The 23,400-nt window shown below is 39.2% G+C and overlaps 1 protein-coding gene and 1 long non-coding RNA gene across 3 annotated transcripts in view; one reads left to right on the top strand and one right to left on the bottom strand.

Annotated features, from left to right (window-relative positions):
• DNAH6 (dynein axonemal heavy chain 6) overlaps window positions 1-23,400 on the top strand; it is a 294,154-nt gene that overhangs the window by 250,425 nt on the left and 20,329 nt on the right. Inside the window, exons 64-69 of the mRNA XM_022556141.3 lie at window positions 5,056-5,216; window positions 8,390-8,478; window positions 9,233-9,379; window positions 12,745-12,883; window positions 19,116-19,235; window positions 19,771-19,892. Of these exons, the coding sequence (XP_022411849.2) occupies window positions 5,056-5,216; window positions 8,390-8,478; window positions 9,233-9,379; window positions 12,745-12,883; window positions 19,116-19,235; window positions 19,771-19,892 (778 nt within the window). The remainder of the gene's footprint in view (window positions 1-5,055; window positions 5,217-8,389; window positions 8,479-9,232; window positions 9,380-12,744; window positions 12,884-19,115; window positions 19,236-19,770; window positions 19,893-23,400) is intronic.
• LOC149747698 (uncharacterized) overlaps window positions 1-23,400 on the bottom strand; it is a 69,504-nt gene that overhangs the window by 35,366 nt on the left and 10,738 nt on the right. The window lies entirely within an intron of this gene.

Genomic DNA, 23,400 nt, shown 5'->3' with positions numbered 1-23,400 from the left:
TAAAATTGACCATCAAATGGTCTTACACATTTTCCTTTGGTTCTGAAGTCCTACCAAAGAATTAGTATACAGAACTTTTAAGAGCTGTTGTGAATTAATAAGAAAAAGAAAACAGTTCGATAGGAATAAAGACAAAAAATGTGAAAGGGAGATTCTCAGAAAGGAAATCTAAATCCTGATAAGCATGTGAAAAGATGTCCAACCTCACTAGTAATTAGGAAACAACAAATTCAAACCATTAGAAGATGTCATTTCATACTCATCAAATTAGCAAAATGTTAGCAAAGATAGGGAGCTGTAGAAACATTCATATTGCAAGAGGGAGTAAAAAATTGGTTAAAATCACTTTGAAGAATTATTAGCAGTATATTAAAGTTGAAGATAGCATTCCCCATATCCCAACAATTCACTACTGAATTTGCATGTTCCAACAAAATCAGTCACATGCGTGCAAGAAGCCATGTTCAAGAACATTTGGAGAAACGTTTATAATACCAAAAAAGAAAGCACTGGAAACAACCAAATTGCCCACCTAGAAAAATGATTATATAAATTGTGGTTTATTCATAAAATTAAATACAATACACTATAGCCATGAAAATGAATAACTATGACTATGTATATCAATATGGATGGGTCACACAAACTAATATAGAGCAAAAAATTTAAGTTGCACAGAAACTATAGAATATTGGAGAAGTTTGATATAATGTATAAAATTTTTAAACATATATATTATACATTGTTTAGGAAGTCATATTTTTTCAATAACAGTATAAAGAAAAATAGGGAAGTTATACTAAAACCAGGATAGTAGTGACCTTGGGAGGTGAAGTTTGGGTAATGAAAGAAGTGAACAGGGAGGGGCATGCTGCAGACTCATATCATGTAGATAATGTTTTACTTCTTAAGCTGGGTTGCGGGTACGTGGATACTTATTGTAAATATTAACTTTATAACTTTTGTATGTCTTAAATATTTCATAGGAATTATTAAATGTAAAACAATTCAAGACAGCAATCAGAGAATGGAGAGGGGTGTTAATAGTAGTTAATGCGTGCTAAGTTCCTGATGTATTCAGGAGGAAAAAAGAAGTACAGAATAGCTCTATATTGCTGTAGGAAAATTTGTAGTTGAATGAGTATGTTGAAATTTTAAGGGAAAATACTGAAATAACATATAATGTATAGCTTCCAAGCCAGCAGAGGGACAAAAGAATATACAATGCAAATTTTAATCCAACATTAGATAGGAGAGAAGAAGAACAAAATTCAAAGATAAAACATAGTAAACCAAAAAGTCAAACCAAAGAGTAGAAATTAATCCAAATATTCGGTTGGCCAAAAAGTTCGTTTGGGTTTCCCATGTTATGAAAACCCGAACCACCTTTTTGGCCAATCCGTACCTAAATAAGAGTAAATATCTCACCTGTAAAAAGATAAAGAAAATCAAACTGGATTTTCAAAACAACATTCAATTCTATACTACTTAGAAAATATAAATGCAACACAAAAACAGCACAGGAAGGTAGAAAATAAAGAGATGCAAAAGATATACTATGCAAATGCTAACCAAAAGAAAGCTGTTAACAGTTCCGATGCATATCACGAAATAGAGTTTGAGGAAAGATATATACATATTAGAGATAAAGAGAGGAACTATATGATATACAAGAAAAAAAACACAAAGAAACACCAATTGTACACAACTAACAAAGTTTGAAATATGTAAAGCAACAACTGGAGAAACTGATACAAGGAGAAACTGGTAAATCAACATTAATGTGGAAATTTTTTGACACATCTATAATAATAACTACTGTGAAGCACATAAAATTTGCAAAATTGGTAAGGATATAAAATATTTTGACAATGAATTAATGAAATTAACAACCTTGCTCTTTACACTCAACAAATAGAGCAAATGCAAGATCTTAAGTACATAAGGAACATTTATAAGAATTAACCATGTTCTAAAAACGACACGTATTTCAAAAAGATGACAAACATTCTCCGCCCACAGTAAATCTTAGAAATCAATCTTAATTTTTTTAATATTTGGAAAACAAAAATATGTCCTTCTGAACAATCTGTCTGTTCAAGGGAAATCATAACGGCAATTGTCCAATAAGTGGAAGTAAATGACAAAAACAGTGTAACATATCAAAAACCATTAAGGTTTAGAAATGAGGCACCTAGCAGTAAATTTATGCATGTTTAATAACTTCTGGTTTCAGAAATGTCAGGCTAATACTCCCACTAAGAATAATTAGGCAATCTGAAACTTAATTATTAAACTCTAACAGAAGGAAAAAATAATAAGCTAAGAGCAGAAATTAGTGACATAGAAAATACACATTCGATGGACAAGATCTAAAAGAACAGAAGTTTTTTTTTGAAAAGTTTAATAAAATATAAATCTCTGCTGAAACTACTGAGAGAGACAGACAGAGAGAGAGAGAAAGAGATACAAAAAAACTGTATCATGAATGAATAAGAGAATATCACTACAGACCAGCAGACATTAAAATGGTCATAAGAGCATGTTGCTTTTTTTTAATTTTGCCAATGAATTTGAAAATTTTAATGAAATGGAAAAATTCTTCCAAAAACACAACTTTAAAAAAAACTGAGAATAATCAGAATATCTAAATAGTCCAATAATAGTTAATTGAATTCATTACAAAAAACCTTCCCACAATGCTGGGTTTATTTCAGTAATGTAAGGATGGTTAAAATATTGAAAACTGATTCATCACATTAAAAGAATAAAGGAGAGAAATCCTTTTAAAAAAGAAGAAAACTATTATTTAAATAGACACAGAAAGAGCATTTGTTAAAATTCAACATGCATTCATGGGGGGAAAAGTCCCAGTAAACTAAGAATCTGGAAATCATTTCTTAAAAAGAGAAAACCAGAAATAAGACATTCTTCTACTCTGATAAATGGTATCTTAAAATTATTTAATGGATTTAGCAAGGTTACTGGACATGAAATAGGTTGTATTAATGCATACTAGCAACAGGAACTCCCATTCATTGCTGGTGAGAATTCAAGATGGTACAGCCACTTTGGAAGACAGTTTGGTGTTTTCTTACAAAACTAAACATACTCTTATCATATGAGCCAGCAATCTGGTACTTACCCAAAAGAGTTGAAAACTTATGTTCACACAAGAACCTATGTTACACAAGGATGTTTATAGCAGCTTTATTTATAATTGCCAAAACTGGGAAGCAACATAGATGTCCTTTAGTACATGAATGGATAAATAAACTGTGATATATCTATACAATGGAATACTATTCAGTACTCAAAAGAAATGAGCTATCAAGCCCTGAAAAGACATGGCTGAACGTTAAAAGCATATTACTAAGTGAAAGAAGCCAATCTGAAAAGGCTATATACTGTATGATTCCAAGTATATGACATTCTGGAAAAGGCAAAACCATGGAGACAATAAAAATAAATAAATAATAACAAAGGGTTTATATCCAATGTAAAGAACTCTCAGAAATCAATAAGAAAAATACAAGTGAACCAGTAGAAAAAAAGAGGGGAGGGATATAAAAGGGAATAGCCAAAGGCGAATAAACAAACCTATGAAAAGGGGAAACAATTTAAAACCTCAGTGAGATGCCATTATATATCCACCAGGTGTCAGCAAGTATGTGGAAAAAACAAGTACTCTCATCTATTGCCGGTAGGTGTGTGGAATGGTGGCATCACTTTGAAAAACAGTTTGATATTATAAAAAAAGTTAAACATACACATACTCTGTCAAACAGCAGTTCCATTCCTAGGAATATACACAACAAAACGGTGTACACATGTATGGACTTTCCTGGTGGCGCAGTGGTTAAGAATCCACCTGCCAATGCAGGGGACACGGGTTTGATCCCTGGTCCAGGAAGATCCCACATGCCACAGAGCAACTAAGCCCATGTGCCACGACTTCTGAGCCTGCGCTTTAGAATCTGCAAGGCACAACTACTGGGCCCATGCACCACAACTACTGAAACCCATGCACCTAGAGCCCATGCTCCACAACAAAAGAAGCCACCGCAATTAGAAGCCCGCGCACCACAACGAAGAGTAACCCCCACTTGCCGCAACTAGGGAAAGCCACGCACAGCAACTTAGACCCAACACAGCCAGAAATAAATTAATTAAAATATTTTTTTTTAAAAAAACAGAGTACATGTATATCAAGAGACATCTATGGAATGTTTATGGCAGCATGGTTTGCAACAACCAAGAACCAGAAATAACCCAAATGTCCATCACGAGCAGAATGGATGAATGAATTAGGATATAAGCACACAGTGGAATATTATTCAGCAATGAAAATGAACTACAATGACACACAATAATATGAATTAATCTAAAGAAATATTGTTGATCAAAATAGACCAAATATAAAAATATATATGCTATTTGATTCCATTTATATAAATTCAGAAACAAGCAAAATTAATCTATGGTGTTAGAATTCAAAATAGTTGTTGCCTTTGAGAATAAGGAAGGATACTGATTGGGAGGGTGCTAGTAATGTTCTTTTTTTTTTTGCCCTATATGGTGCTACATGCGTACATTCCCTTTGGGAGCACTCATTAAGCCGTACACTAATGATTTGTGTACTTTTGTAAATATGTTACACTTCAATTTTTCAAAAGTTTTTTTAAAAACTGACCTATAGCGTTGGAATCAGGACCATGGATACCTTCAGGATGGAGGAAGGGAAAATGATTGGAGTAGAAAGGGGCATAGGAGAAGTGTCCCTGGAGTGTTGGCAAAGTTCTCTTTTCAACCACAGATGTTTATCTGAGATAATTCAAAGAACCATAAATTTGTTTTTTGCACTTCTGTGTGTTATAGTAAAAACTATTTTTAAAAACAAGAAAATAAGAAAAAACATTTGCACATCTATCAGAATGAGGATTTGAAATGCATGCATATGCTAGGCAAGAGCCTACCATATTTACATTTCTTGATACTTGCATTGCTTAAAAATAATATAAAACAGCATTTCATTGTTGTTGTTGTTCAATTCAGGGTGCAGTCAATTTCACTGGGGCAAGGACAAGGACCGATTGCTGAAAGAATGATCAAAGATGCAATGAAATCAGGAAACTGGGTATTTTTGCAAAACTGCCATCTTGCTGTTTCTTGGATGTTGGCAATGGAGGAGCTAATTAAAACCTTCACAGATCCAAGTATGTGGAGCACATAGCATTTGTATAATACCTTTTTCGCGTGGCCTTTCTTATTGAATCCAATCCTTATAATAATTATTTATTGTTGGCATTGTTTTACCCATATTAAAAAGGAGAAATTTGAGATCTAGAGGGGTGTAGTTAAGTTACACAACCCAGATTCAAATAAAGATGTTCAGACTCCAAGCTGAAGGTATGATCCCCTGGATCATTTCTGTTTCATGTTGCCTTCTATGGGAGGCCATTTGAATTCAAAATAAATTATATCTAGGCATGATGAAAAGAAATAGAAACTGGACTTAGGACAAAACAAGGAAATTAAATCTTTCACTACAGAATGAGAGAAGTTCAGGAACAAAGTTCAAATTAGAACCAATTCTCAGAGTAGTGTTTTACCACTTTTTATCCTCTGTAACCCACATGGCAATCAACCTTCACATGTGTCTCACAGTCACACACACACACACACACACACACACACTCATGGGGGTGCCCAGCATGAGTCATGGTTGCCACCACTAACTATAATATCACCACCTTCTTTCCCACTCAAGAAAGTACAATGGACTGCAAAGAGAGAAGAAGTGGACTTAGAATCTACTAATTTTTATATAATAGTGTAAAAACAGTTGAAACCTTAGGAACTGTATTATTGGTAATAAGCTGTGTGCACCCCACTTTACCACTCTCCCTGGAAGCCATGAAGGAGAATACCCAGCCTGGGATATCCAGGGCCCTTTCTCTGGGGTCCTCCTTTTTGCCCTGACCACAGAGGGCTTTCTAGGAAGGTGAGAGATATGCACATGATCTTGCATGTGACTTTCCTCATTGCTACCTATTAAGTTTGAAGAGATGCTCCTTTACAGTGCGGCCAGCCTGCACTGGTTACCAAGCCACAACCAGGGCTTAGCAGCCTTCCCCTAGAAGGCCCCTCATTCCCTGGGTATCCCCTGCCCTGCCTTCTGCAGGCTGCTTCCATCAAGGATAGATAGTCATTAGCATCTGCCATCCAGAATCTCCACTCTTTCCACTCTTTGCAATGCAAATAAGAGATGGCTTGCTTCCTGCTGGGCCTGTGGCTTATTTCTATTTACATAATTAAAGAAAAATGACAAGAAGTTCTTTACCACTGTTCCTAATCCTGATTAGGATTATAATTAGGAAAAAAAATGCTGGGAAGTCATCTAAAAAGCAGTTTGCTGCAGTGGTACTGTGTGAGCCTTCCAAGTATGGACCTGTAGTTCAGCTTCACAATGACCTGGACAAGAGTGCCAGACCTTCAAGGAGGCTGGATGGGCTATGGAAGCCAGCGAAGGTGTTGATGGATTTTAAGTGTTTAAGTGGATAGAAAAATCCTCTCCTGGCCCTCGTTACAATTGTTTATTAACTTAACCATTTGAGTTCTATTGTTTAACTTGAACCAGAAAAAAAAAAAAAAAAATACATTCAGGTAATAAACTGAAAAGAGAAAGTGAATGAAAGAAAAAAGAGAGAGAGGAAGAAAAAAACCCTCTGGGCTTGAAATTCTAAGACCTGATTAGAGTTTCACCCCCACCACTTCCTGAATGTACATATCACGCCTCTTCTCTGGACCTCAGTTTCCCCCGCAATAAAATGACTGCATAGCGTCATTGCTAGAAGTCCCACAACTAAGATGATTTCTAATTCCATTCCAGCCCTAAACTTCTACGACGTCTATGAAAGTTAAGATTCTTGATGCTTTTGCAATTATAAGAGAAAAGGTACTTTAAAAACATGCTTCTCTAAACCTGGCCTTTTTCACTCTTTGTTTCTTTTGGTTAATGAAATCATTAGCCCTAAGACTTTGAAGATTTTGACTTATGCCTAATAGTTTTTACCATACAAGCAACTTTAGTGCTGTTCTAGAATTGTACTAGAATTAACTTTTAATTTTAGCTATTTAATATAGCTCATGAATTTAGATTACCAAACCAAGAAGCATAAATTCAGCTTTAATCTGCAGTCATTCATTTAATAAATATTCGAGAACCTACCGCGTACCATGCATTGTTCTAGATGCTTAGGGTATGTTGGTGAACAAAATAACCATAGTCATCTGCCCTCATTGAGCTTACATGCTCGTGAGGGGAGAGAGACAATAAACAAACTACATAACAAATAATTTATAAGGTATGATAGAATGTGGTCGGTGCTTTGGAAAAACTTAAAAGGAAAGTAAGGAGAAACAGAAAGGTTGGGATGGAATGGGGGTGAGGAAGAAGGGTGGATAGCAGTTTTAAATGGCGTGGTCTAGATAGACCTCTTTGAGAAGGTGGCATTTAACCAACACTTGAAAAAAGTAAGGGAGTCTAAAGGAAGAGCATTCAGGTAGAAGGAACAGCTAGTGTCCGCGTCCTCCCTCAGAGGGAGCAAGCCAAGAGTGTCGGAGAAACACCGTCACTTGTACTTAGAGACCAATGCCAAGAAAGGCCTCCTTCGATGATGCCTGTGTCTTCCTGTGATGCGATCAATGATTTTCCCAGCTCTGCTTTGGCCTTTTGAACCTGGAATGGAGCTTGTTCTTTCTTAGGTTCTCTGTCCACAGCTCAGAAAGGAAGCGTATATTGACTTAACTTCTTGATGCTGTATGTGAGGTCTCTCCGTTTCCCTGCTCCCTGAGCTCCCTTTGCAACATCTCTGCAGAAGGGACAAATTTCTTTTTTCTCCAGAGGGCTTTCTGGCCATGTTCACGCAACTTTCCTTAAATTGAATGGCTAAAAAAATTAAAAATAAATAAAAACAAACAAAAACTAAAACCCCTTCTTGAGCGTAAATGTAGTAACTGTCCTCTCTTTCAATTGAAAATTTTCCCAATTTCAGAGGAAAGGCACTTAGCATCTCTATCATGTATTGAAAATTAACGTGAAATTAAACTGAATAATTGAGAAAATAATTGAGTAATTTCTTTACTCAAATGTGCCAGCATCTAGACTGCCAAACTGACTTGTGTGAAGAGCTTCTGTAAAGAGTCCCCTCACCTCCATTTTAGAAGATTTTACAACATAAAATACTTAAAATAGAAAACCTAGTCTTTAAACAGAACTTACAGCATATTTTTTTTTTGCTATGCTATAATAATTATTTCTTACAGAAAAGTGTTACTAAGAGGTATGCATTTTCCTTTTTTGTCGTTTTGTCTTTGTTTTAAACAGATATTGTTATCAAGGACACATTTCGACTTTTTTTAAGTTCCATGCCTAGTAATACATTTCCTGTTACAGTTCTTCAAAATTCTGTCAAGGTAACGTATGGTTGGCCTGTAACATGATTGGCCTCAGGGTGTTCGCCGAGTAGGCTTGTGCCAGGTTGTGTCAGAGTCCAGGTGGCCCAGGTGGGGAAGTGGGAGTCGGTGTCCCTTCACCGGAGAGTGAGCAGGGAGAGAATTTCCCAGGCCATTGCCCATCCTTACGTGCCCTAGTGCTGCTGGTCGTTCAACACCTCCACTCTTCCCCTCTATAAGAAAACGTCAAGGATGCAGAGGAATGAGTACAGAACCCCTCCCAGAGTTAAGAGAATGTTTCAGCACTTGGGAAACAGGAAGGCCCACAGGGAGTATGGTTGCTGGACTGCAAGGCTGGAAGTTTCCAATATATGGGAAGCCTCTGCATATGAATGATCACCCAAGAACCAGGGATGCCTCTTCCCTGTCTGCCCTGTGCCATCAAGGCAAAGTGTGGGGTGATGCCGTATGTTGAGATGACCAGAAAATCCAGTGCAGAAAGCCTGAGCATCCTTTCTGGTCCATGTTTAGAGAAATGGACACCAAATGGAAGTGTCTGAGGTTCTTGTTGAGGTGGCTCACACACTATAGGTCTGAGGACCCCCTATTCTCCAGAGACTGAGGCCGAGCAAGATACAGAGCAGGCGCAAACAGGGCAGGAATGCCTCCCAGGCATTGGTTATTTATGTCCCCTCACTGCCTTCAGTCTATTTGTGTTATTCGGAAATAACGCGTATCTGTACAACCACCCTCTCTGCCACGGGTGTCTCTACAGGTAACCAATGAGCCTCCAAAAGGTTTACGTGCAAATATCAGACGAGCATTTACCGAAATGACACCTTCATTTTTTGAAGAAAACATACTTGGAAGAAAATGGAGACAAATAATATTCGGCATGTGTTTCTTCCATGCAATTATTCAGGTACACTCGATTTGTATTTTAATAGAGACAAGAAGTGTATTAGGTTAAAAATAAATCAATAAAAAGAATTAAATAAAAGCTTACAAATGGCATTGTGAAATGCTGAGGGCCCTGTTCTGTCTGAACCCATGTTGTTTCAACTCAGTCCCTGATCTCTGTACACCCCTTGCCTCTGTATCTCACAGCTTTGCCTCCCAGCTCTGCTCTGACCTAAGGAGCACCATCTCCTGGTTGAATGCAGTAGGTCAAATTCAAGGGCACGAAATTGATCTCCACAGCTGTGCTTCACTGGCAAAATCTGCTTCCCTTCCAGAGTCTGCTCCTGAAATCGGTGGCCCCATTCTCTCAATCACCTACACTGTTTCAGGATTATTTTTATTCTTCCTCCTTTACACATATATATCTTGTCAGTCGGCAAGTCTTCATTTTTCTTACGATAATTTCACTCTCACCTGCTCCTGTTGGAGTGGGCTTAGACCCTTAACAGCTTCCTCCATGTGATTAGAGCTCCAAGTCCCCTGAAAAGTGGCCTTCAACTGGGCACTCCTTTCCCCCCTCTGTTCAGACCTCACTGCCCTGATCTGGTACCCATCCTGTGGCCTCGTACTGGGCACTCCTTTCCCTCTCTGTTCAGACCCCACTGCCCTGATCTGGTGCCCATCCTGTGGCCTCGTACTGGGCACTCCTTTCCCCCTCTGTTCAGACCTCACTGCCCTGATCTGGTGTCCATCCTGTGGCCCTTGTACCAGAATTCTGACTCCAGCTCCATATCTCTGTATGGGGTCTTGATTAGACAGGCTGCCTGGTTTTCAAATGTGTGTGGTCTGCAGATGAAGAATCAGTAGAGAAGAAACAAAGATTAAAGATGCAAAATGTGGGATAAATAAGTAAACAAGGTCCTAGAGGAGATCAGAGAGGCTGGGATTGGGGCTCCCAGTGGGAGGCCTTTGTTCTATTAACAAAAGCAGCTGAGATGAGGGATGGTTTAAGATTTAGGGAAATTTTGAGATGGAGAGGAGGAAACATGGTACAGTTGCCAAGATATAGACCAACCTAAGTGTCCCTCGGCAGATGAATGGATAAAAAATATGTGGTAGATATATGCAATGGAATATTAATCAGCCATAAGAAAGATGAAATTTTGCCATTTGCAGCAACATGGATGGACTTGGAGGGTATTACGCTAAGTGAAATAAGTCAGGCAGAGAAAGGAAAGACAAACACTATACGATATCACTTTACATGTGGAATCTAAAAACTACAACAGGGACTTCCCTGGTGGTCCAGTGGTAAAGAATCTGCCTTGCAATGCAGGGGACGCCAGTTCGATCCCTGGTCGGGGAACTAAGATCCCACATGCCACGGGGGCAACTAAGCCTGCACGCCACAACTACTGAGCTCACATACCTCAGCTAGAGAGCTTGCGTGCCACAAACTACAGAGCCCACGCTCTCTGGACCCCACTCACCACAACTACAGAGCCCACGGGCCCTGGAGCCTGAGCGCCACAACTACAGAGAGGAGACCCTCATGCCACAACTAGAGAGAAGCCCGCGTGCTGCAACTAAGGCCCGACACAGCCAAAAATAAATAAATAAATAATCTGTTTTTAAAAGTTATAAAAAAAGTTATTTAAAAAAATACAACAGAGGGCTTCCCTGGTGGCACAGTGGTTGAGAGTCCGCCTGCCGATGCAGGGGACACGGGTTCGTGCCCTGGTCAGGGAAGATCCCACATGCCACGGAGCGGCTGGGCCCGTGAGCCATGGTCGCTGGCCCTGCGCATCCGGAGCCTGTGCTCCGCAACGGGAGAGGCCACAACAGTGAGATGCCCGCATACCGCAAAAAAAAAAAAAACAAAAACAAAAACAAAACAAGAGACTTCCCTGGTGGCTCAGTGGTTAAGGCTCCGCACTCCCAATGCAGGGAGCCGGGGTTTGATCCCTGGTCAGGGAACTAGATCCCACATGCATGCCGCAAGTAAGAGTTTGCATGCCACAACTAAGGAGCCCACATGCCGCAACTAAGGAGCCTGCCTGCTGCAACTAAGACCCAGTGCAACCAAATAAATAAATAAATATTTAATTACAAAAAATAAACAAAAAAAATACAACAAACTAGTGAATATAACAGAAAAGAAGCAGACTCACAGATACAGAGAACAAAGTAGTGGTTACGGGGTGGGGAGGCTATCTGGGGTGGCAGAGGGGGAGGTACAAATTATTGGGTGTAAGACAGGCTCAAGGATGTATTGTCCAACACAGGGAATATAGCCAATATTTTGTAACAACTGTAAATGGAGTGTAACCTTTAAAAATTGTATAAAAATTAAAAAATAAATTTAAAGTGACCTCCCTGGTGGCACAGTGAATAAGAATCTGTCTGCCAGTGCAGGGGACATGGTTTCGAGCCCTGGTCCAGGAAGATCCCACATGCTGTGGAGCAACTAAGCCCATGCGCCACAACTACTGAGCCTATGCTCTAGAGCCCATGAGCCACAACTACTGAGCCCACGTGCCACAACTACTGAAGCCCACACACCTAGAGCCCTTGCTCCACAAGAGAAGCCACCAAAATGAGAAGCCCACACACTGCCACGAAGAGTAGCCACCACTCACGGCAACTAGAGAAAGCCCACATGCAGCAATGAAGACCCAATGCAGCCAAAAATGAATAAATTTTAAAAATAATAATAATTTTAAAATTTTTTAAACAAAAAAATATATTTAAGAAAAGAGGAGGGAATGTGGGACCAATCCTCTGATACAATCAATAGTTTAGAATTAAGAAATTAGGTGAGATAGGGAGATAACAAAGAAAGGGAAAGATTTCACTACGGGGAGTTATGAAACAAGAATTGAGATTCTGGGTAACAGTTTAAAAAAAAAAAAAGGCCACTATAGAGAAGTCAGCATGTAAGCAGCACATCACGCATGACTGAAAAGCCTGGGTGATAGACAGACTTCTTAGAAGAGCTGGGGGCAGCTCTCTCCACCAGATGGGTGACTAGTGTCAATATTTTTATGCCAAAAGACTCTAGGTGGGATAGTTGTCCCTATTTTGATGGAGAAATATTTTATTTTACCATGAAGAACAAATGTTCTTTTGACAAGTCTATCACATTTTCACATTTCTCGTAATATCAAATTTTCTTTTGGGAAATTGGCAAAAGGCCAGTGTTGGAGGAAGAGGTGCCTGCCCTGTTTGGTGACAGCCAAACTGAAAGCCTGGCTCAAGTTGAATGTCATGATTTTAACCGATTTGGCACAATGAGGATGCTCAACTTCAACAGAAACCTTTTAGTTTTCAGTATTTTACACAATTAATTTTATCAAACTTTAAGACCATTTTCATTTTCTATTCTAGGAGAGAAAAAAGTTCGGCCCTCTTGGTTGGAATATCTGCTATGAATTTAACGACAGTGACAGAGAATGTGCTTTACTGAACCTCAACCTTTACTGTCAAGAAGGAAAGATTCCCTGGGATGCATTGATTTACATCACTGGTCAGTATGCCCACATCTGATGTCCAGCTGTGCACCACACATTTGTTGGTTTACGCCCACCTGGCTTATACCAAAATGATGTCCTCCCAAGCCTTTGGTGACGGTGGTGATGACTTCTGATACTGCCTTTGAGAAGATAAGACCATGATAAGAATATCATAAGAATATTTACACATAGGAAATGGGATGAATGTTTTCCCAAATAATAATAGCAAAAACTTAGATAGCTCTTGCTACATGCTAAGCATGTTTTAAGCATGTCCCACGAATTAGCAGATTTAATCCTCACAACAACCCTATAAGGTGAAAACTATTATATCCCTATTTTACACACGAGGAACCTGAAGAACAAGGGTGAAGCCAAGATTTAAAGGCAGGCAGTCCAGCCTCCAGAGTCTGTGCTCTTAAATTCAAAGAATCGTAACACGATTGACTAGTCGAGACCTGTTGAGTTAGGTGTACTTATGAAAAAGGAAAAACTATTTCAGGAATTACAATTTTTAACAAATATGAATTGTGGCCAAATGAGATCTTACTGCCAAAATCAGATACAATTTAGACCATGTAGACCCAAATAATGAAGAACAGATTCCCACTGGGAGGTGAGGGAGGGAGAAGAGGAGAATGGGAATGGATGGTTTTCATTGGTGAGCAAGGGAAATGGGGAACAGCAGAGAGGCATCAGCTGATCTAGAGCCTTGAACAGCATGTGACACCTTGGAACATGTTTGAGTGAAGGGCAGCGAAACAGTATGGAAATGGATGAGGACCCATCCCCAGGGTGGACCAAGAGAAGTAGGCATGGAACCTGGGAAGCTCCCTTGTACTCCTGCTCTCAGCCACTCCTGTGTGGCCAACATTGCTTAACATAGCAGTGGGTTAGGCAGAATTCTTCTCTGGCGCCCTCTATGTACCCTGAATTTTCTGCTTCCTAGCTTTTCTCTCCCTTCCTTCTCTCCTAGAACACTTGACCTTTCTGGTTACCTAAATTTCTACTGCTGTGGAAGTAACTGTGTTTTGGTTTTTTTGTTTTGTTTTTTTTTTTGCGGTACGCGAGCCTCTCACTGTTGTGGCCTCTCCCGTTGCAGAGCTCAGGCTCAGCGGCCATGGCTCACGGGCCCAGCCGCTCCACGGCATGTGGGATCTTCCCGGACCGGGACAAGAACCCATGTCCCCGGCATCGGCAGGTGGACTCTCAACCACTGCGCCACCAGGGAAGCCCGTAACTGTGTTTTGAAAAGGATAGAAAGGAATGAGACAAAGATGTATCTGCTCTCATCACTACTATTCAGTGTTGTGCTGAAGTTTCCAGCCAGGGAAATTAGACAAGGAAAAGAAATCAAAGACATCCAGATTAGCATGGAAGAAGTAAACCTATCTTTATTTGCAGATGACAAGATCTTGCATGCAGAAAATCCTAAGGAATTCACACACACGCACACACACACACACACACACACACACAAACTGGAAGTAACAAATGAGTTTGGCAAGGTTGTAGGATACAAAGTCAATATACAAAAATCAACTGCATTTCTATACACTAGCAATGAACAATTAGAAAATACTTTTAATTCTATTCATGATAACATCAAAAAGAATAAACTACTTAAGAATAAATTTACAAAAAGAAGTGCAGATTTGTGCACTGAAACCTTCAAAGCACTGCCAAAGAAAATTAATCTAAATAAATGAAGAGACATGACATGCTCGTGGATTGAGAGACACAATATTGTGAAAGTGGCGATAATCCCCACACCAATCTATAGGTTTAACACAATCCCTATCAAAATCTCAGCTGACACTGTTGCTGAAATTGGCAAGCTGATTACATTTGGATGGAAATGCAAAGGGCTCCAAAAAGCAAAAACAATCCTGAAAAAAAAGAATGAAGTCAGAAGAGTTACATTTCCCAATTTCAAAAGTTGTACAAAGCTACAATAATCAAGACAGTGTGAGACAACAAGGACTTACTGTATAGTACAGGGAACTATATTCAATATCTTGTAATAAACTATAAAGGAAAAGAATCCGAAAAAGATATATAGATATATAAACATATATGTGTAAATGAATCACTGCTGTATACCTGAAACTAACACAATATTGTAAATCAACTAAATTCAATTTTTGAAAAAAAACAATATGGTACTGGCATAAGGATAGACATATAATCAATGGAACAGAATTGAGAATCCAGAAATAAACCCTTATATTTATGGTTAATTTATTTTTTTAATAATTTATTTATGTATTTATTTTTGTCTGTGTTGGGTCTCTTTTGCTGCACGCATGCTTTCTCTAGTTGTGGCGAGCATGGCCTACACACTGTTGCGGTGCACGGGTTTCTCATTGTGGTGGCTTCTCTTGTTGCGGAGCATGGGCTCTAGGCACGCAGGCTTCAGTAGTTGTGGCTCGCGGGCTCTAGAGCGCAGGCTCAGTAGCTGTGGCGCACGGGCTTAGTTGCTCCAAGGCGTGTGGGATTTTCCCAGGCCAGGGCTCGAACCTGTGTCCCCTGCATTGGTAGGCAGATTTTTAACCACTGCACCACCAGGGAAGTCCCTGGTCAAGTTATTTTTAACAAAGGAGCCAGGACAATTCAATGGGGGAAGGAGAGTCTTTTCAATAAATGATGCTGGGACAATTGGATATCCATCTGCGAAAGAATGAACTTGGATCCTTATCTCACACCATACAAAAACTTAATTCAAAATGAGTGATATATCTAAATATAAGAGCTAAAACTATAAAACTCTTAGGAGAAAGCATATAAGTAAACCTTCATGACTTTGGGTTAATAATGGCTTCTTAGATATGACACAAAAAACACTAGCAATAAAAGAAAAATAATAAATTCAACTTCTTCAACATGTAAAACTTTTACACTTCAGCAAACACCATCAAGAAAGTGAAAAAGGAAACCACAGACTGAGAGAGAATATTTGCAATCATATATCTGATAAGGCACCTGTATACGAAGTATATAAAGAACTCCAACAACAGTAAGAAAAATAATCCAATTTCTAAATGGGCAAAAGATTTCAATGTACATTTCGCAAAAAAAGACATACAAATGCCTAATAAGCTCACTTAGTCATTAGGAAAATGAAAATTAAAGCCATAATGAGATACCACTTTACACCCATTAAGATGACTATAATAAAAAAAAGACAGTAACAAGTGTTAGCAAGGATGTGGAGAAAGTGGAACCCTCATACATAGCTGGTGACAATGTAATATGTTGCTGCTGCTTTTGAAAATGTTTTAATAGGTTTACCATATGACCTAGAAATTCCATTCCACGCCTAGTTATATACCAGGGAAAATAAAAACTCATGTCCACACCAAAACTTGTACAGAAATGTTCATAACAGCATTATTCATAATCCCCAAAAGTGGAAACAACATGAATGTCTACCAGCTGATGAATGGATAAAGTGAGGTATAGCCATACAATATTACAAATGTAATATTACTCCACCATAAAAAAGAAATAAAGTACTGACACATGCTCCAACTTGGATAAACCTCAAAAACTTTATGCTAAGTAAAAGGAGCCAGACACAAAATATCACATGTTGTATATTCCATTTATGTGAAGTTTCCAGAAAAAGCAAATATACAGACAGAAAGTAAGATAGTGATTGCATGGGGCCGGGGATAAGAAATGGACAGTGACTGCTAATGGGCACAAGATTTATTTGGGGGAATGACAGAAATGTTCTAAAATTAGATCATGGTGATGGTTACACAACTTTTCAAATTTACTAAAAACTATTTAATTATACATGTAAATTTTAAGTGACATAATTTTCAAGGTGTAGCTCATCAAAACTGTTTCAAAGAAAAAACAATAGGAGAAAAAAAGGCAATGCTTTATCCAGGCAATGATATTTGCTTGTGGTGGGATTTTAGGCAGTCATTTATGGATTAATCCAGAAAATCCAGGTTAGTACCACTATGCTAAATGCTGGAAATACAAAGATGATGTAGTCCCTGCCTACCAAAAACTCATGGGATGGAGATAATAAATAAATTATAATATGGTATGACAACTACCCAAATAGAAGTGTATGGACAATGCTGTGGGAATTCAGAAGGAGCAAATAATGCTACCTGGAGGAATCTGGGAAAGCTCCACCAAGGGGGCAATGGTTGAGTGGGGCACTGAATGGTGGGTTGGGCTCAGCAGGAGAGAAGAGGCAGGAGAGCACACTGGCAGAGAGAACAGTGATGGTAAAGCCCAGCAGTGTCGGGATATGGCATGCCTGTAGACACTGTGAGTAGTTCATGAGTGCCAGAGCAGAGTATAAAGAGGAGATGTGTATGGAGGAAAGCTTTATCTTCAACAAAACTAAAAAAAATGTGATCTGCGGGCACATCTTGAAAGCCTGTGTGCGTTGTTAATAAATTTGGGCTCTACCTTATAAGCAATGGTTGGCAATTATAGTCTTTTAGGCTGGGAACAGGTGCAACCACTTATAAAGCTATAACAAAAGCAAGGTGAAGAATTGAACAAGGGGATACAGCAACACCAAGGGGGAGACTAGACAGGAGAGAATAAACAGAGAAAGATTAAGGAGGCTTTAAATATGGGAATGTATTTGGGGCTGGAGGGGGGTGGGGGACGGTCCTTAAAATTTTATAGAGTAAGCTACAGTGATGCCTAAGTCCAAGAGACAGCTCTGAGCTCAAAGTGGGCAAAGACAGAGCTAAACCTAAGGCCTATCCAGTTTGTGTCGGGCCATCCCTGAGCCAGCCCACAGGGATAAGAATGGAAGAGAAGGGGAAGACACCACATCAGGATTTGCAACAAGACCCTCAGGAACTATGATGCCTGGGCCAGGACAGGTGGTGGACGTGAATGGTAGATGCCCCCTCCCAACATCTGTCTTCTAAACCCAGAAGACTCCTTCCTAAAAGTAAGCCCAGAAGTGAGTCGTCTACCCTGAATCAAATTATTCGAGTTCCTGGTTTACTCACTTTGATCCGAGAAAAACATAACACTAAATCTGGACACAGAATCACAAAGTCTGATGATTTTTAAGGCGAATATTTCTGTGCTACTTCTCAAAATATAAATATTTTTGTTTAAAAAAATTTTTTTTGGCCCTGCCGCACGGCATGTGGGATCTTAGTTTCCCAACCAGGGATCAAACCCGGGCCCTCTACAGTAGAAGCATGAAGTCTTAACCACTGGACCGCCAGGGAAGTCCCCGAAATTTTTTTTAGAATAATGCACTTCGGGGCAACTTTTTCCTCTCACCAGTGGCTAATTATTGGAGTCTGCGTTTTCCCAGCCACCCTCCTCTCGCAGACACCGTGATGCAATTGAAGAAACTTGACCTTTATATTCCCATCCAGCCCTCAGGATCCAAGTTAGTCTGAAGCTAGACGGACCCACCACAAAGATTTAACCCAACTTTGCGTTGCAAGATTTCCCAGAGAGTGACTGAAGAGTATTCTCAGGAAAGTACAGCAGCATCTCTTTCTTCCCTCTTAGAGTTGCTAATACAGGGAGTCAGTTACCTGATCATCAGCTCTGGCACTTACTCCCCAACGTCCTCACTCTTAGTGGCTGAGCCAGTAAGACTGACCAGAAGTGCCTCAACAGGAGAGGGAAGATAGGTGCAAGCCAGGACGCTACTATCCTGGAAGAAATAGAGTACTGAGATTCCAAACACAAATAACTTACTCTCAACCAACCATCTCAGCTTGAAAAAGAATTTTTAAAAAAATCTTCTTGACATAATGAAAGAGATGGAGATGAGAAATGATGAACATTTAAAGGATTCAGAAGTTGGCAATATCAAGATCATAAGTAAAATGTTTTGGTTTCATTTAGCTCATCGGCCCCCAAAAGAAGCAGTGGTTCATGGAAAGTATGTCTGTTTTAGAATACTACAGTCAATGATGGGATAACACCCAAAATCAATATTTTTGAAGAAAAAAAACAGGAAGAAGAAAGAAATATGTAAACAGATCTCACTGGCTTTAGTATCAGTTATTTGGGAAAAGCAAAATAATTAGGGGAGAGAACATATACTAGATTTTTTTCTGCTTTTTAGAAGTTGACTTTTATTATCTTTGGGGGTGGGGTAATAGAAGAAACTCAATGTGCTATTTCCACTTTCAATACCAAATAAATGTGTGAATAAATAAACCTATTAGAATGTGGGTATGCATATCAATTAAAAGCAAACAATGTTTTTAAATGCAAACTTCTTTTCAGGCGAAATTACATATGGTGGTAGAGTTACAGATACCTGGGATCAAAGATGCCTTCGTACTGTTTTGAAAAGATTTTTTTCTCCTGAAACATTACAAGAGGATTATAAATATTCTGAATCAGGTGAGTGACTTTTCAATATCATGGAAAACAACTTTTTCCAAGAAGTCGTTGACAGCATCTCTCAGTTTTCCATCCAGGAGCTGTCTGTGTCCAGTCCTCACAACCCAGACCCCACACCCTCCCATCCTCATGCTTGACCACCTTCCAAACGGCTTTGGTTGTAAGAGTACAAAGATATCTATTGTACGATAACCATTTTGAATTATTTCTGCTCTAAAGTGGGTGGTATTCTGTGTGTTTTCAAAGCTCCATAAATTCGCAACACACCTCTCCGTAGCACATCCCTGGGTTCTCAGAACCTTGAAATGTTCTGCAGGTTAACACCCTGAAAGGTTAGGACACTGATTAGATGTAAAGGCCTCAAGAAAAGGTAAAGAAACTAGACACAGGGATGAAGGCGAGGAAGAACCGTCCCTGTGTCTCTGTGAGGTAGCTGGTTACAGCCACCATCTGAACAGACACAGAAGCACCAAACCTGGCGGTACTCAAAGCTCGTCTATTTGAGACGTATTGCCTTCTGTGTTTTCAATAACAGGTATCTATTTTGCACCCTTGGCTGACAGCCTACAAGAGTTTAAAGACTACATTGAAAACCTGCCTTTGATAGATGACCCAGAAATATTTGGAATGCATGAAAATGCCAACCTAGTTTTCCAGGTATGTGGCCTTTCAACTTAAAAGACATATTCATATTGTGTATATAAACCTGAAACATCAATAATCACCTCACTGGCTCTGTAAATTATAATCTTCTTAAATAAACAAATAAAATAAGTGTTTCACCTCGACTTCGACATCTGGTTCCAATTTAGCCTGCTCCCTCTGGATCCTTCACAGAATCCTAAGATCGTCATTCATCTTCTTGTCACCAGCCACCCCCTCAGCTTCCAGCCTCTGCTTAGTCCATAATCTACCTGCTAGTCTCCTGCAACATGGGGATTTGGATGATAATCCAGACCGTCCTTTTTCTTTTGCACTTCTCCCTCCATGCTGGGCATACTTGTAACATATTTCACAAAGATTTATGGACCCCCCCCCAAGATGAGTAGGTTATAAAAGTACAATAGCAAATATCCAAGGCAGAGAAATCAAAACACTGTTCTTTAAAAGCACAGTTTATCAAATTTGCCATTGCAACAACATGGATGGACTTGGAGAGCATTATGCTAAGTGAAATAAGTCAGAGAAAGATAAATACTGTATGACATCACTTATATGTGGAATCTAAAAAATACAACAGGAATTCCCCAGCAGTCCAGTGGTTAGGACTCTGTACTTTCACTGCCAAGGGCCTGGGTTCAATCCCTGGTCAGGGAACTAAGATCCCACAAGCCACACGGCATGGCCAAAATAATAAAAAATTAAAAATAGAGAATACAACAAACTGGTGAATATAACAAAAAATATAACAGGAGCGGACTCACAGATATAGAGAATCAACTAGTGGTTACCAGTGGAGAGAGGGAAGGGGGAGTGGCAAAACAGGGGTAGGGAATTAAGAGGTATAAGCTACTACATATAAAATAAATAAGCTACAAGGATATATTGTACAACAGGGAATATAGCCAACGTTTTATAATAACTGTAAATGGAGTATAACTTTAAAAATTGTGAATCGCTCTGTTTTACACCTGTAACTTATGTAATATTGTACATCAACTATATCTCAATTTTTAAAAATAATTTAAAAATTAAATTAAATTAAAAAATAAAAGTACAATTCATCAAGGTGACAGTACCAGACCACAGCAGTAGGTCCAAAGAGCAAACTGGACAATTTTACTCCCCCAAGACCCTCTGATGCCACACCATTACCTAAGGGTAGTCCGAGCTCCTCAGCATGGCAATCAAGGCTCCCCCATGACCGGGCCATTACATACCCTTCCAGTTTTATTATCTGTCATAGTCTGGCATCTTTAGGTGAACCAAAGCCACAAAAAGAGGTATGTCCCTGGAGCCCTGGAATACTCTAAAGGTTGGAGACTAGGTTGGCCTCACGAAGCTGAAGGGAATCACCTTTCTTTTCAACTTAAATTTGGCCCCTACAAGTTAGAGACAAATTAGAGGGTAAGGTCTGCCTAGTTATCAAAGAATCCATGCAAAACAACAGTGGAAATTCTCAATGATCATGTTCTCAGAGAACATGACATGACCTATGTCATGTTCTCTCCCCTAAAAATTGCTTTGCCATTCAGTGAAGAGTTGGAATATCTTATTTTTCCTGATTCCACTTTCAGGAGGAAAAACAGGTGGCCAAACCTCGTGTTAATATTCAGTCATCTGTTTGTTCTGGAGTGGGTGGGTGCGGAGGTGAGAGAAGGGAGAGAGGAATGTGGAAATGGTAGGCTCACTGCATCCCGTGAGAAGCACAGGACTTTTGGGTGGGGTAACACTCTTGGCAGTATATACCTGGGAATGTAGTTTTTTGTGTTTTCATTGGTTCAGAATGACTGAGAGCGAGACAGTAGGCATGTAGTGAGCCCCAAGTTATGTTTTTCTTCCCAGCCTCCCTTCCTTCGTTTCTCTGGTACAGTACATCCCCTACTCCCACCTCTTTCCTTTGGGAAAATTTCCCCTTCCTCATTCCATTAGATTCTGGTAAAACTTCCAACCACTCTCCACCTTCACAGAGGTGGGCATGTAACTCAGGCCTGGCCAAAGGCAGCGCAACACCACCCAGCCCCTGGGATTGGTCCAAGGAGCAGGGACATGGCCCACACTAGGTGCACGAGATTCCTTTATAGGATATATAGATCCTAGGATGGAGGAGGGAGGAAAATGCCTTTCCTCTGGAATCACTGCCTATGATGCTGCATACCTGCAGCGTTCTGTGCCCTCATCCCTGACCCCCTACCCCTTCTTCCTACCAAATGGAAGAAGGTCATCTGCCATAGGAAAGAATGAGAGAAACAACCAAATATACACGAGAGAGAGAGTGCTAGATCCATCCATGCCTGAAACCCACATGACTTGTGTCCTCTTCTTCCCAGCTATATGTGCCAAGATACCCCTTCTCTTTGCTGGTTTAAGTTAGACAGTTTTGCCTCTTGCCATCAACAGAGACTTAATGCAAAAGATACAAAGGATTCCTTCTTCAGACCAGCAAACTATACTTACATAGATGCGTACCAGAGACTAGTAAAGAGAATTGAGCCTGGCTGCGCTAAATGTTTCAAGACTTTTGTCTAACCAAGAAGTCAAGAACTAAAATGGAAAAGTCATAATATTAAACAACTGGCACTGAGCAAGGAAACCAAACTATTTAACCATAACATTAAGTAGATAATGTCGCATGTGTGTTTAGGACCTAATGAATATGTCAAAAGTCATGTTTGAAAGAAGATCTATTATGTAAAATATAACTTTTACAACCAAGATCTGTAATCCCAGGTTCTGAACTCTTTTCTCAGGTAAGTGGAAATGAGTGTTGTGACTGGTATAAAGAAAACCTCTAAGAGGTTCCAACAAATATACATAAGAAGATACCATGTTTCTGAATTAAAAAAAAAAACTAGAACAATTGAGAATATTTAATTGACCTTGGAAAAGGAATTTCTAAGCATAAAAAGCAATTGAAAAATAAATCACATTAGAAAGAGCCAGAACATGTGAGTATATCCAAAAGGTATAAGAAAATTAAATGACAAAGCAAAACATCTTTGAAACAACAACAAAAAAAAAACAGAAAAAGTTAACTGCCCACACATGGGACACTTTCCAGAATAAACCATATGTTAGACCACAAATTAAGTATCAATAGTTTTAAAAAGATAAACATCATACAAATTATTTTCTCCAACTACGATGGGATAAAATTTGAAATCAATAAAACTAACGTAATCAAAACACTTGTACTGCATAAAGACAGACATATAGACCGATGAAGTAAAATAGAAAGCCCAGAAATAAACCCTCACATATACGGTCAAATGATTTTTGACAAGGGTGTCAAGACCATTCAATGGGGAAAGGGCAGTCTTTTCCACAAACAGTACTTGGAAAACTGGACATCCACATGCAAAAGAATGAAGTTGGACCCTTACCTAACACCATACACAAAAATAAACTCAAAATGGCTTAAAGACCTAAATGTAAGGCCAGGCACTATAAAACTCTTAGAGGAAAACATAGGCAGAACACTCTATGACATACATCACAGCAAGAT

The sequence above is a fragment of the Delphinapterus leucas genome, chromosome 13 (assembly GCF_059928025.1).
Source record: "Delphinapterus leucas isolate spDelLeu-1000000601 "Yukka" chromosome 13, BTC_Dleu_Yukka2, whole genome shotgun sequence".
Lineage (NCBI taxonomy): Eukaryota > Metazoa > Chordata > Mammalia > Artiodactyla > Monodontidae > Delphinapterus > Delphinapterus leucas.
The sequence above is the reverse complement of the archived record's forward strand: the minus strand, read 5'-3'. Positions and strand labels throughout refer to the sequence as shown.